The sequence below is a fragment of the Schistocerca gregaria genome, chromosome X, assembly GCF_023897955.1.
Source record: "Schistocerca gregaria isolate iqSchGreg1 chromosome X, iqSchGreg1.2, whole genome shotgun sequence".
NCBI lineage: Eukaryota > Metazoa > Arthropoda > Insecta > Orthoptera > Acrididae > Schistocerca > Schistocerca gregaria.
In genome coordinates, this window is record NC_064931.1 from 303,026,785 (window position 1) to 303,043,235 (window position 16,451).

The window sequence follows — 16,451 nt, forward strand, 5'->3', positions numbered from 1 at the left end:
CAGGTGAATACAGGGTTATAAATACAAAATAAAATATGGGTAATGCAGGAGTAGGTTTAATAATGAATAGGAAAATAGGAATGCGGGTAAGCTACCACAAACAGCATAGTCAATGAATTGTTGTGGCCAAGATAGAAACGAAGCCTACGCCTACTACAGTAGTACAAGTTTATATGCCAACTAGCTCTGCAGATGATGAAGAAATTGATGAAATGTATGATGAGATAAAAGAAATTATTAAGGTAGTGAAGGAAGACGAAAATTTAATAGGCATGGACGACTGGAATTCGAGAGTAGGAACAGGGAGAGAAGGAAACATAGTAGGTGAATATGGATTGGGGCTAAGAAATGAAAGAAGAAGCCGCGTGGTAGACTTGTGCACAGAGCACAACTTAATCATAGCTAGCACTTGGTTCAAGAATCATGAAAGAGGGTTGTATACATGGAAGAATCCTGCAGACACTAGAAGGCATCAAATAGATTATATAATGGTAAGAGAGAGATTTAGGAACCAAGTTTTAAATTATAAGACATTTCCAGGGGTAGATGTGGACTCTGACCACAATCTATGGGTTACAAACTGTAGATTAAAACTGAAGAAACTGCAAAAAGGTAGGAATTTAAGGATATGGGACCTGGGTAAACTGACTAAAACAGAGTTTCAGGGAGAGCATAAGGGAAGAATTGACAGGAATGGGGGAAAGAAGTGCCGTAGTAGATCAATGGGTACCTCTGAGGGATGAAGTAGTGAAGGCAGCAGCCAAGTAGGTAAAAAGACGAGGGATAGTAGAAATCCTTGGGTAACGGAAGAAATATTGAATTTAATTGATGAAAGAAGAAAATATAAAAATGCAGTAAATGAAGCAGGCAAAAAGCAATACAAAGTCTCAAAAATGAGATTGGCAGGAACTGTAAAATGGCTAAGCAGGGATGGCAAGAGAACAAATGTAAGGATGTAGAAGCTTATCTCACTAGGGGTAAGATAGAAACTGCCTACAGGAAAATTAAAAAGACCGTTGGAGAAAAGAGAATCACTGGTATGAATATCAAGAGCTGAGACGGAAACCCACTTCTAAGCAAAGAAGGGGAAGCAGAAAGGTGTAAGGAGTATATAGAGGCTCTATACAAGTGCGATATTATGGAAATGGAAGAGGATGTAGATGAAGATGAAATGGGAGATACGATACTGCGTGAAGAGTTTGACAGAGCACTGAAAGACCTTAGTCGAAACAAGGCCCCGGGAGTAGAAAACATTCCATTAGAACAACCTCAGACTTCAAGAAGTATATAATAATTCCAATCCCAAAGAAACAGATGTGAAAATTGCCGAACAATCATTTTAATAAGTCACAGCTGCAAAATACTAACACAAATTCTTTACAGATGAATGGAAAAACAGGTAGAATCCGACCACGGGGAAGATCAATTTGGATTCCGTAGAAATATTGGAACACGTGAGGCAATGCTGACCTTACGTCTTATCTTAGAAGAAAGATTAAGGAAAAGCAAACCTACCTTTCTAGCATTTCTAGACTTAGAGAAAGCTTTTGACAATATTGGCTGGAATACTCTCTTTCAAATTCTAAAGGTGGCAGGGCTAAAATACAGGGAGCGATAGGCTATTTACACTTTGTACAGAAACCAGATGGCAGTTATAAGAGTCGAGGGGCATGAAAGGGAAGCAGTGGTCTGGAAGGAAGTGAGACCAGGTTGTAGACTCTCCCCGATGTTATTCGATCTGTATATTGAGTAAGCAGTAAAGGAAACAAAAGAAATATTCAGAGTAGGTATTAAAATTCATGGAGAAGAGAGAAAAACTTTGTGGTTCGCCGATGACATAGTAATTCTGTCAGAGACAGCAAAGGACTTGGGAGAGCAGTTGAACGGTATGGACACTGTCTTGAAAGGAGGATATAAGATTAACATCAACAAAAGCAAAACGAGGGTAGTGGAATGTAGTCGAATTAAGTCGGGTGATGCTTAGGGAATTAGATTAGGAAATGAGACACTGAAAGTAGTAAACGAGTTTTGCAATTTGGGGAGCAAAATAACTGATAATGGTCGAGGTAGAGAAGATATAAAATGTAGACTGGCTATGGCAAGGAAAGCATTTCTGAAGAAGAGAAATTTGTTAACATCGAGTAAACATTTAAGTGTCAGGAAGTTGTTTCTGAAAGTATTTGTATGGAATGTAGCCATGTATGGAAGTGAAACATGGACGATAAATAGTTTTGACAAGAATGGAATAGAAGCCTTCGAAATGTGGTACTACAGAAGAACGCTGAAGATTAGATGGGTAGATCACATAGCTAATGATGAAGTATTGAATAGAATTGGGGAGAAGAGGTGCTTGTGGCACAACTTGACAAGAAGAAGGGACCGGTTATTAACATATGTCCTGAGGCATCAAGGGATCACAAATTTAGCATTGGAGGGCAGCGTGGAGGGCAAAAATCGTAGAGAGAGACAAGCAGATTCAGAAGAAGTAGGTTGCAGTAAGTAATGGGAGAAGAAGAAGCCTGCACATGATAGGGTAGCATGGAGAGACGCATCAAACCAGTCTCAGGACTGAAGTCCACAAGAACGACAACATCGCCATTCATGTTGAGGTAGTGAACTTTCCGCCGTAATAATCGTTTAATCTTTTAAAGATAGATAGCATAAATTTATCTTCTATTTTAATCTTAACGAGTAATTTCGAGCGATTCATGAAGTAAAGAAACAATTTTTTTTAAGTACCATCGATGGTGAAACGAGATTTGCTGTGGGTATTTGCAACAACATGTGTGAAGATATTACGTATTTATTTTCATATCGGTGATGCCCTAAGCTATTGTCTTGATTTGGCCTCAATTTCTCATTTAATCCGCTGTTTCAGAAAATTTTAGATACAGAAAGAAAATCATTTACTAAGTTTAATTAGCGACTGTTTCAGGAGGTTTAAGATGCAGAAAGATCATTTACTAAGTTATAGTACCACGTGTTCGTTAATGAAAAGACGCTGGGTTTGAAGATTACTCTGAAATCGTAATAAAAGAAATGATTTAAGAAGTCATGATTCTGAGCTGGTAACCATTTGTCTTTCCTAAAATCGTAATTAGTGGCGATTTTTTGCTAAAAGAGTGTAACAACAGATGGAAATACGTTGCCAGTTCTGGTACAACTTCAGGGAAATCCTATAACGCAGCTTCTGTTAAATGATGGACAGCTGGGACTGAATCTTACCAAAGGATTTTCTTCTAAGCCTTAGTTAGATTTAACATATGAAAAGGTACAGCAAATAGTGTAACATATTTCTGTTCGTATCCCCATACAGATTTAGGCAGTGAATCTTCATATTACAAATATCTTTTAATTCGGAAGTGATATTGACACTGACGAATAGTTGGCACGATTCTGGAAGTTGTTAGTGTGTTCACACCTTCAGAATTATGAAATAGCTTTATTTGCTCAGTTCTACCCTGCAACAAAAATGCAATATTGTTATATTAGAAATAACGAATTAGGTGTCTGTGTATCTGTGGATAACAATGTTACAAAAACATTGTAGTCATTACTTTACGATCCACATGATACTACCCATTAAGAGTAAGATACGTTATAAAAATATAGGAACTACATTTAACACATTACAATATAATTATGGTAGAGATGTTCACCACTTCACTCTGAATCGGGATAGAACAAAAATATTGTAACTTATTCACTGCGAATCATTTTCACATTTCTCATATGAAAAACAGGGAAAAAATTATTTGATGAGTTTTTACTCCAGTCTTCCACAATTAAAAATTCAGTGCGTTACAGGGTTCCGTCAAAATTACAACAGAACTGTCGATTTATTTTTGTCTGAGGAACGGTTACGTTTTTTGGTGACATATTTAATTTCACTTATTTAAAAATACGATATAATTTACACAAACGTACTTAGAAATACCTATTGCGAAAGAACCTTCAAGCAGAATGTCTTATTAAAATACAAAAGCCGGTTAAGCTGGTCAGTAGCTTACGGAAAATCTCACTGTGTTGGTTTGCTGTAAAATCAGACAAGAAATTTCACTTTTAGATTCATGCTAGCAAATTTTGATTTCATCAGTTGTGAAAGACAACTAAACAGTACTGGATAGAAGAAATAAAATCAAAACCGTAGCTTCCATTGTATCACCATAAATATGAAAGCTCGCTACGTTGACCATATGGCAAAATACTCTCCTCTTTGCATGATATCTCTTGCCAAAATGTCCTATCGTTATCTCGAACGGTTTAGGAGATATGAGGTATGTTACGAATATATCACTGTCGTGTGCACGCGGTCGAGATAGGAGACAGATAGTCTTCCTCCCAAGTCTATAGAAAAATTCAGTATCTTAGCCAAATTTAATTCCCAACGACATATGGTGTGGTATGCACAGAACGCAAAAGCATACAGTCCCATATTTTTCATTGTAAACATTTTCTAATTCAGCAAAGCGTAATACTTAGATGAGTTTGAAAAATATGTAAAAATCAGCCAACCGGTTGCATAGGTTTTCTATATACCTTGATCAGGTTTCGTTACCTCTAAGGAAGACTTCTTCAGAAGGTAAAGTAATTACATGAAAAACATGTCGTCAAAGATGTACAGTGATTTAAGAGCTGAGTTGCTCATGTTCAGTCTCCTCACATCACGCCGGTGTGACTTATGTTTTAATGTTTGACCTTTTGAAGAACATTATGTTTTATATTCTAATGTATGACTTGAGCTACTCAGCTCTTAAATAACTACATCTTTGACGATATGTTCTTCATGTAATTACCTTACCTTCTGATGAAATCACCCTTAGAGGTGACGAAACCTGCTCAAGGTATATAGAAAACCTATGCAACCGGTTAGCCGATTTTTACATATTTTTCAATTTTGTGTATACGGTTACTGCAAACGTCAGCCATGTTCAAAGTTGTACTTAGATGAGATTATCAGGTTAAGTATTACCATTACCGAAATTTTGCGCACTTCACAATGAATCAGATATATAAAGATACATTTAACGTTAAAATCATTTTTTTTTTTTTTACAAAATAGTCCCTGTAAACTCTTTTGAGAAATATTGTGGGGCATGCGCCACGTTTCAGTCGACTCTGAGCGTCGGGAACTTGGGCGAATTATGTCTCGTTTATTCCTGTTCGCCCGATTCCATTGTGTGCTGCCTCAGTGGATAACAAGGGGATATTTCTCGCATACGTCAACACGCCTCGCGCTGGGCTTTCCTGCTCAGGTAACGCGCTTTCTTTCTATGCACACACTTTTGCTGCATCATCAGGTTTATTTCTTTCTTCTTCTGCTTTTCCCATTTCTTCTACGGTTTGAGGCAATGTTAGTGGTAGCTGATAGCCCGATGCCCTTCCTGACACCACCATTTCTCGCGGGACGGGATATGCGTCTTAGCCAACCACAATATTATTACACCTGGAAGTGAGGGCACTACGGTCAGTTTATCACAAGGTTTTATCACGACATTTCACGAGTACTCGCTGAGCCACTTGATAGTATATGCACAAGTGTCTTGAAATCATTCACAGTATCATGTACTTTCCTTAGTCACCACTATACTTGCTTACTGTAACGTCACTGGGTGTTTCTGATTACGGCCATGGGAGGCCAACTATTAGTATCCCATGTGAATACTACACGAGGAAATCCATCTTCAAGTGTGAGAAAGATTCCTAAACGTTACGTAGCGTTTATCTGAGGCGAGAAGTGGGTACTTGCCCAGTACATACCTAGGTGAATCCGGAAATTCGCCTAAAAACCACATTCAGTCTGGTCAGTCCACCAGCCCTCATCGTTAACACACGAGGTAGATTCGGTCAGGGGTAGGTTCGTCTCACCAGGTCCCGGAAGCGGCTCTTCAACATGCCAGTGATCAGCAGGTCTCTAATATACATTCAGTAGGTGTGTCCATACTCTTTTCATTATCAGACTTACTACATAAAACTATGTCTATACACTGCAAAAATTATGACAGCACAAAAGAAATTGCATGGGAGGAATAACCTAGACGTTCTTTGCTTCTGTCATTGTTTGTACCTTCACTTCTATCGTTTTAGTATTATAGTGACACTGTGTTGCGGTACGCCTCATTGCAGGAAGCTCTTGTAGTTTCTTGAAAGCTGAGAATGTTTAGGTTATGTAGAATATTTTGTTTTAACTGCATTGTTTCCTACATGTTACTCATAATGTTCAATAATTTGCAGCAACAACGGAGAGTGGATCTACTGACGATTACACAGCCCAATAACATGACTCCCGGAGGGAAACGGCAGCATGTGGTGGTAATTCTGAGTCGTATACACCCTGGAGAATCACCCACTTCCTACGTCTGCCAGGGTAAGTACACAATAAGTATCGCCATTCTTCAAGCACCTTTCCTTCACTTAAGTAGGTCTTTAATTTTTAACACGGTGCAGGTGCTGAAAATTATGTTTCAAGAAGTGTCTAATTTTTATTAAGTAGCAAATGAAAAGTATAAGTTGTCATTATCACTTGCACGTTATTCAGAAGCGTTTGCTCCGCCCCTCATAATGTAACATATGTTCAAAAAAACTGTTAAACCATGAATGAAGCTGCATAGATCTTGTAATTTAATTTAATTTAATTCATTTGAATTTCATAATGATGCAGAGAATCGATTCAGTATACAGATTAATAAACCAATATTACATAACCATAATGAATACTGACTTAAATCATCTGATGCCTCCGCACCCGCCTCTGCTCTTCTGGCTCTTACATCAAACTGATTATCAACGTTCCCCTCAGAAACAGCATTTGAAATAGCTCTGTCTCGAGCCCAAAACTTACTTGTGTATGTACTAGCTGAACAATAGGTCATGTAAATGGTTACTGAGAACAACTAAATTTTACTGTATTTTCTGTTAATTTTAAGTATTAATTGTGTTAGCATGTATGTGCTAAATGGCAATCCTAATTTTCTACTGCACTGTGTACCCACTTATGTTTTTGAGGTGGCCCACAGGTTCATGAAACTATTCTTCACACTGTGCAGCATTTAGTCCCACTCATATAAAAATCATGCATCCTACTTTAAAACCAGCAGAGGTGCTGCATAATGTTCCAGTAGAATAATCTGAGACAGTCTAGGGACACTCTTGTTCATAAAACCATCTTTACATTGCTTAACATGCACCCAACGAGGTGGAGGTAGCAAGTTGTGTTATACCACATAGGCACACTTGAATAACGTCATTGTGGTGGTGGTGGTTAGTGTTTAACGTCCCGTCGACAACGAGGTCATTAGAGACGGAGCGCAAGCTCGGGTTAGGGAAGGATTGGGAAGGAAATCGGCCGTGCCCTTTCAAAGGAACCATCTCGGCATTTGCCTGAAACGATTTAGGGAAATCCAGGAAAACCTAAATCAGGATGGCCGGAGACGGGATTGAACCGTCGTCCTCCCGAATGCGAGTCCAGTGTGCTAACCACTGCGCCACCTCGCTCGGTTAAACGTCATTGTGTCCCGTCCGATAGTTGTGTACACATCACGGTGTGTTTCTAGCATTTATCTTCGATCTTCATGTTAATTCAATACATATGTGTTATAGCAGAGCCAAGGTAGCACCTGAGGGCCGGCAAGACATATGACGTAACAGAGTACGGCGTTGTCTAGAGCCAAGGCATATCAAAGGCACCATGGTAAACACCGGCTATTTACATACAAGATAATGGAAACAGACCTTCCGAACACCACTTCCCGCAGGGGGAGCTCGATCCACGGCATGCAGAAAATATCACTACGCCAAAATCTGATTGGCTGGAGACAGCTATTTAGGGGCTAGAACAAGCCAGAAAGTTCAGTTCACTCCGGATGCCACCCTCGTGTACTTCAACCGCTGAAGATTACGTCTTCTTCTCTGAATTGGACTCTTACTAGTGTGTGTGTATGTGTGTGTGTTATCACGAACCTTTGTGGAAATTTAGAAGGGAACTTTTGTTTTCCTAAATTAGAGACTTTTACTGGCATCGTTATTCTTACCTTTCGTTTATTGTACAGTCATCAACCTTGTGAACATACGTCAATGAAAGGCGTGTTTTTGAAAAATTACTAATTGTCAGTCACAACAATATGGTCACGTTATTTTGCTACCGTCCACTATAGATATATACTTGACAAATAAGTGCTTCATTTGTGTGGCCATATATGGTCCGCAGTTTCTTTACAATTCTTGAGGGTATTATCGCTGTGTCGTTGCAACAACAAAAAATGCGTGCTTGTTTCACAGGTAGTTTTTGTAGTTGCAACGCCAAAACGAAAATACGCTCAATAGCTTGACAAATATTACGTTATCAGACGATAGCGGCACCGTTTCTTGTAAACGAACTGATTGCAGAGTGTTAGTATCCCCAAATGTAGCACACACCAGCGTTGCTGTGTCTGGGAAAGAGGACAGGCATGTGCGGCAGACAGAGCGCATTGGTGAAACTGCTAAGCATTCTCCACATATCACCCAAGCAGTGTCCGCAGGTCGTGGTCTAGTGGGTAGCGTCTCTGCCTCTGGACCACAGGTTCGATTCCCGACCGGGTTGAGGATTTTCTTTGCCCGGGGACTAGGTGTTTGTGTTGTCCTCATAATTTGATCATCATCATTCGTGACAGTGGTTAAATTGGAATGTGAAAAAATTTGACTGTGTGAAAATTGGGCCTTTGTATGGGCGCTCATGACCTCGCAATTGAGCGCCCCACAAATTGAACATCATCATCACCCAAGCAGTTAAAAACAAATAATAGTAATTTGAGGAAGTGCCACTTTATTATACACCAGCATTTACAATAAAAAGCACCTGTTCTCACATGAAACAGTAAGGTGGACTTCCTGACAAATTAAAATTTTATCCAGCAATAGAAAGTGAACCCATGGCCTAGTAATTCGTTGGAAGTGCTTTTAACGACTGACCTATTCATATACGATTCTCAGCATAATTTAAACGAGTTATTCGTTTAATTCAGGAGAAAGGTAACATAAGTTTTGGACTCAATTAATTCTTGGAGCGTAGCGGGTGAAACAAAGATTAACGGCAGAACTACGTCCCACGTAATCAGAATACCAACTTGAAACAACGCAAAGAGGGGTTTATTTTGGTTATACAGTGTAGAGCTCTAGAAGAGGGTTTCCCAGACAGTGTTCCGCAGGACACAGATATTTCTCGGGAAGGGAAAAAGCGCTCCGCGAAAAATTATTAATGAAGTGGCGTTCGTCTTTATCGACATCTTGGCAATAACAATTCTTTTTCCAAATGTTATTGTGACATCTGTGTTATTAGTTATGATTTAAAATTAGATTACTTACTGAATGAAACAATTTTTTTTAATTTTTGAAAATTTTAGTAAGCTTAAAAATGAACGAAGTGTTTCATCAAAGTACCAGGATTCCCAAAGTGTTTCGACAAGATTAAATGTTTGCGAAACCCTGCTGTAGAAGCATCTGCAGGAACAATCATCTAGACGAGAAGCATGGTAAGAAGCCATTGTAGAAGAGTTCGTCTTTCATTGTTGGGCCAGTAACGAGTTTGCTTTAACTCTTGCGTACCTACTGAAATATAAACTCTTTATCTGCTAGGTTTGCAAAAGCACATTCTCTACTACTTTTCTCTTTCTTAGAAACTCAAAATTCATGTCAGGTTCTTTGTCGTAATTCGTTTAGATGACGTTTATTTTTCGAAGCTCGTTGTGGGTTTTGAACTGTACCTAACGTCACAGGTCGCAATGGGGACGGGCCGGGTGACCGGACCAAAATTACATCATTTCCATATTACTGCTAGTGACAATTCTTATTTTTTCATGAATAGAAAATACGAACGCAAAACTGATCGCCAAAGTTGCTCTACAGTGAACATGGAAGAGGCAGTGACGGCTGTTGTGAGAAAGGAAATGAGACATAGGAAATACAGTATTCACTTTAACGGTGCTAAAACAACTCATCAGACAAGAGTTCAGAATAGACTTCAGTATAAGACTTTTCAGATTGACAGGTCAAAGGGACAACTTTGTCATGTTTTACCGAATGAGCAAGCGTTAGAGCTTGTTGGGTATTTAAAAGGAATGGAAGTTGGATGGTTTGGATTGACAATGAAGGAGTTCAGAGCTTAAGCTTCTCAGTTGGCAGATATAAGCAAACGGAAGCACGCATTTAATACAGAATTGAAAATGAAGAGTGAAAACTGGATTTCTCAGTTTCTTTCGAGCCATCAGGACTTAATATTAGAAGGCTGGATGCTACCTCTAATGCTCGTGGAATGCTCTTCAGTCATGCAATCGTTACCAAATATATTGAGCCTTTGGGTTGAATCTGTTGATAAGTGTAAGCTGTCTCCAGATCGTATTTTTAAGTCCGACTGATACAAAATGCAGGAGCAGGATGGAAAGGACAAAAAGAGGCAGATATTCATACCTGAGAAAAGAAAGATGAAAATTTCAAGTAAGAATAAAATAAAATTGTCGAAAGTGGAGCTTTTGGGACTGACGCTGAGTGTCTTTACAGCAATGAGCTACAGTCAAGATTGGAGGTTGGGTGGCTTGTGTTTCGTATCATAACTGTGTACCGAACTCTTGTGCAGGGAATGACAGTGAAGACGACTCCCAAAGTCACTAACATTCTGCGTCTTTCAAACTCATATGATTATTGAGTTTATGTGTATTTAAGAAAATATTGCTAGATTTTGAAGGTTCGCGTGTAAGAAAATGTAAATTAGTAACAGCCCTTACGCTATGTTGGAGGGACGAATGTATTTCCATTGTCCGCAGCCTATGGCTCAACGGACCAATTGTCAGTGTTTTATTTAGTTATTTCATAGCGTTCGTCAGTGTTTCTTCGCATTAGAGCTCTTTGTTTCTCTGCTTAACGTGTGAATTACTTTACCTTTTTTCTTGGCACTTTAATTTAGCTGCAGTCACTTTAATGTCCGCGGTACCGTACTGCCCCGGGTTCCCCTTTCTGATGTTGGAAACAAAGTCAGTGATGACTTCTTGAGAATGATCTTGTTTCTCTACCACGTCGCATAGTGTTGTTATTGGAGAAAATTTGTGTTCAACAGTTCATTGATTTCTATTGTTACTTGTCTTTTATTTATTATAGAGTTTCACGTTACCACGTTTTTCATTGTTTGGCAGACTCTACTTACTGCTTTCATCCCCTGTTCTCTACGCTGATGATATTTCTGCATGTGGCCTGTATGCTGTATTATATCTTGGTCAGAGGTGTTTTCGAAACATTTAAACTGACGCTCTGCGACTTCCTTCTTTGTTTAAACTACTCAGGCTCTAAATACCTACTGCAGTGTAAAGTGACTGACGTTTCTCGTTTTTGCTCGCCCTCCTCTCGACAACTTCTTCGAGAACTAGTAGCACATAGCTTAAAGCACTGTGTATTGCTTTATTTTAACAATAAAAGGCAGTTGTAGCTAGCCAATACCAGCTGTCACCAACCAAAAATATTACATTTACACACTACATGCAATTAAAATGTTTTGCTGCCATGTATGAAAAATCATGTCACAGATTCCGCGATTTCCTTCCATACCGCTATCGAGATTTAGGTTTCTTCATTTCCCTCCAGACGAATGCCAGGATGGTTCTTTTAATATCTATGTGGTCAGTGTTTTTTTTTTTAATATCTATGTGGTCAGTATACAACGCAACCCAACTGAACTATTATTGCAATTTCTGCTTTTTTTTTAAACTGGAACAAAAAGAAATCTTTTGATGACACAAATTAAATTAAGAGGACGTAAGAGTAGTAAGTGAGCACCTTGAGCGCACAAAGAGATTATTTAATGATCAAACCCACTAACCCAAAAAAATAAATATAACAATAAAATCATTAAAAATGTAATCCCATGATGAACTCTAGATCGTAAAATTCTATATCATTATTTTTAGTTCTTTTTGTTCGTTTATATCTTAGTTTAATTTTACCGTCTTCAAAAATAGAAATACCCAGGTAGTTACTGTTTCATTAAACCTGTCTCGTAAAATAATTTAAAATTTTGTATCAAGCTCCATACAAATTTTCTCCCCGTATCTAGGTTTTAAATATTCACAGCCTACAATGTAATACAATTCACTTACTTCTAGCTCACTAATCTCTTTAAACGAATTAGAATAGCTTGCATTATTAACCATTTTCAGTAGAGTATCCATTTACACAGAATGACAAATAAAAATATCAGATATTTTCACTCACAATTCTATGCTTAGAATCATATATTAAAATTTTCCACGCATGACTATTTATCCTTCTAAATATGTTTATATCAAAAATAGAACAATTTCCAATAAAGTTGAAGGGATTTGCACTGACATTAGCATTCAATTTTGGGAATCTCTAAAAATCGAGGAAAAGATCATATGCATTCAGATAATTATTTGGTTGATGACACTTCGTTTTGTCCATGCTTTATATAAAAGTTCTGTAATTTAATACAATGGAATAAAGAAAAATAATTGACTGATTATTTTTTCGTTTAGTTTGAAACACAACAAAAACAGAAGGACTACCAAATTCTGAAGAATTGTAATAATTAGTAATATCTAGTTCAAAATTAATCTGGCCATTTCAACTGTTTCTTTGGAAAGATATTAGTATTTCTAGATTTCGTAGTCTTTCTTCTTCTAGCTCTAGTGAATATTCTGGTTGATATTTTACGACTGTAACACGAATTTTCATAGATTTTGCTACATTTTTACCTGCCTTGCGAAGTGTATCTTTTATTTCTACTCCATCATCGGTTTTATCAAACCATCTAAGAATAGCATTCTAGCACTTGAACTAAAAATTAAAATTACAATTAAATCACTCTCCCATATCACTTCTTTACAATATGTGAAAAATCTATTAAAGAAATAGGGTGGAAAAAGTACTTCACTTTTATTACTTTTTATCTTACCATTATTAAGGGTATAACCTTCCATGGTTAACTCATGAGCTACAAAGTTACCGCATAAGGAAACATGAAGAAATAACTGGATATTGCATTCTATTCCAGATATTGTTACCTTTATCTATAGCAAAACAACATTGCCAAATAGTCATCAATGAATTTCTTATTGTATTTTGCATCATATGATTGATAATCTGTGCCATCCATCTTTCTTTTCGCTCCCTTCTCCGATACTTCCAGCCTGTTTTTCACCTTTAGTCCGCAGACGCTTGAGTCAGTCACGACCTTGGACACACCTGTAAATATGTCTTCCCCCGCGAAATCCAGCTTTTGTCCCTCTTCTGGCCAGCAGGTAAACGGAGCGCTGGGTCCTACAGGAGGCCACAATGGGACGGACCGGTTCCGGCGGCGGGCTCTTTGTGGCCCACGCGAACGCGCAGTCGCTAACGGCTCACTTCGACGAGTTCTGTGACCTGTTCTCCCAATCGCTGTTCCATATTATCCTCATCTTTGAAACTTGGTTCAAACCAGACATTTCTTCCGACGCTATCCGAATCACTGGTTACTCTCTCCTAAGGGCAGATCGTGAAACACGACGCGGGGGAGGTGTGGGTGCCTATGTTCGCTCTGATCTGACACCTACTGTACTATGCACAATGGATGCAAAGTGTGAAGGAGAAGCAGAGTTCTTGTTTTTCGAAATAAATACATCAAATCAGAAACTGATAAATGGATTTATCTATAAACCTCCATACGTCGATGCCATGTCCTCCTTTCAGTCTGCCCTGTCCTCACTCGTGACACAGTATGAACACATAATCATTATGGGCGACACAAACATCGACTTACAGTTAAAATCTCCCTCTGCCGAAAAACTAAGGCGACTGTTCCACTCCAATGATATGAGTTTAACACCGCTGGACCCAACTTATCACACGCCACACAGCCACACACTCATAGATATAATAGCAACAAAGCGACCAGATAAAATAATCCGCGCCAATCAGACATCCGCTCCGCTCCTGACGTGATATTCTTAAATTACTCAATGCACACTACCAAAGAAAAATCTCACCTGGTAACCTTCACAAACTAAAAAAAAGTAAACCATGACGCTCTTGGCATGATATAAGCAATGAACCGACTTTAGACGGAAAAATTCAGCAATTATGTTAAAAATTATTGCACTGTATGATAAACATGCTCCTCAACGTACTGTCAAGGTAAAGAGAGCTCCGGCTCCGTGGCTCACCACTGCATTACGCCAGTTAATGAATAAACGTGATGCTGTACATAGGGCCTTCAAACGTAACCCAACTCCCGAGGCGTACAAAGCTTATAGGTAACTTCGAAACAGAACCAAGCTATGCGTGAGGAATGCCAAAATCAGACATGCCCGCTCTATCGTATGCGGCATATCAAAATCTGCTGCACTGTGGAAAAAGCTGCGCAGTTTCGGTATAGGGAAGCGAAGATCTGACGCTGTTTATCAAGCGTCTGCAGAAGAATTAAACGATTTCTTCTCAACAGCTGTAAACTGCCACGCAGCGACAAATTACCAGCCCCAAGATATCAATCTCTCGAGAGACAAGTTTTTCCTAAAACATGTCGCTACAGGCACAGTACACAAGGCAATTATGAGAATCTCTTCCGAGGCAGTAGGAAATGATGAAGTGAGCATTGGCATGATTAAGAACGTCGTAGACACTATTATTCCAGTTATCACAGACATATTCAACCTGTCCTTGTCAGTAGTATATATCCTACTCAGTGGAAGCAAAGTTTAATTCAACCTATACTCAAGACTGACAACCCTAAGTCGCCAGGTGACTACAGGCCGATCAGCATACTACCTGCAATATCTAAAGCCCTAGAATACATTGTCCATGAAAAGCTGACGGATTACCTCAAAACTCATAACATCCATGATGAATATCAGTCAGGCTTTCGAAAGCACAATAATACAGCAACTGCATTAATCAAAGTAACTGATGACATTAAACATGCTATGGACAGACGTGAAGCTACTATCCTAACACAGCTTGACTTTAGCAAGGCTTTTGACACAGTTGACTTCGATATATTACTAATTAAAATGAAACAGCTGAATTTCTCAAACAGCGCAATACACTGGTTCGATAGTTACCTCAAAAACAGAAGTCAACAAGTCATTTGTGGGTCGGAAAAATCATGGAAAAACTTGCGCTCTGGAGTTACCCAAGGCTCCGTCCTTGGTCCACTACTCTTCTCACTCTACATTAATGATATTTCTTCAGTGATTCACTCCTGCAACTACCATCTATATGCCGACGACATCCAACTGTACATAAATGCAAGCCTCAAAAACATTGCTGATGCAGTAGCGAGTATGAACGTAGATCTTTACTCTGTTTCTCGATGGGCACAAAACCTAGGTCTGAAACTAAACCCCAAGAAATCCCAGGTCATACTTATATCTCATCCAAAATTAATCAGCCGGTACTTTCGCGAAACAGTCCCTAAAATACTCCTCATTGGTACCCAAGTACCATACCGAAAAACAGTAAAAGACCTTGGAATAATCTTGGATGAACACCTAAACTGGGAAGAAAAAACAGTCACAGCTTGTCGGAAATCGCTCTCCTCCCTACATGCAATTCGAAAATTTAGAAAAATATTTCCAACCCATGTTAAACAAAAATTAGTCCAAACACTAGTCTTGTCTAATCTTTCCTACTGCGATGTAGTTCAACACGGCACAAATAGTGAAAATTCTTTATGCCTTGAGCTAGTGATGAATGCTTGCGTTAGATACGTGTGCAATATTCGGTTGTATGATCATATCAGTCCTTCATACTCCCAGCTAGGTTGGATACGCCCACATAAGGCACGTGATCTCCACACGATGTGCTTACTTCATCGATTTCTTAGCCACCGGTGCCCCAATACTTATCTTCTCACATTAAACACCTATCATCATTCCACGATCGCAATACCAGATCGGATATGTCTAGCATCTTGGCTGTACCTTTACATACCACAAAATCTTTCTGCATGTTATTATCCATCTCAGCCATACGACTATGGAACGTGCTCCCCTGTGATCTGCATCTAATCCAGAACTACTCAACATTCAAGAGGGAACTCAAAACTTACATATTAGGGACGGTATAGCCACCACTTTTGTGCCCCTCCCATCTCTTTCTTTCTCCTCTCTATCACAGCTTCGAATTTTACCATTCTATTTCTCTTCCTCTAACCTATCTACCTCTTATGTATCACTTTCACCCCATTCTATCGTCTTATGTGTCTGCTCGATGAGAATAACTCACAAGCTGCAAGAACATAACGAGGAAATTCCCAACTAACAATGGGTCTGACATTCACAAAAGAAAAGTATGTTTACTTTCATATACATAGTCATATTTATTATTATTATTATTATTATTATTATTATTATTATTATTATTATCATTATTATTCTTGATTGTTATAATTATTTTTGTTGTTATAATTATCATTGTACTACTGCTATAATCTC

General features: G+C 38.6%; 1 protein-coding gene across 1 annotated transcript in view; it reads left to right on the top strand.

The window, feature by feature from the left end:
- LOC126298039 (cytosolic carboxypeptidase 6) overlaps window positions 1-16,451 on the top strand; it is a 1,900,625-nt gene that overhangs the window by 985,747 nt on the left and 898,427 nt on the right. Inside the window, exon 6 of the mRNA XM_049989358.1 lies at window positions 6,235-6,367. Within this exon, the coding sequence (XP_049845315.1) occupies window positions 6,235-6,367 (133 nt within the window). The remainder of the gene's footprint in view (window positions 1-6,234; window positions 6,368-16,451) is intronic.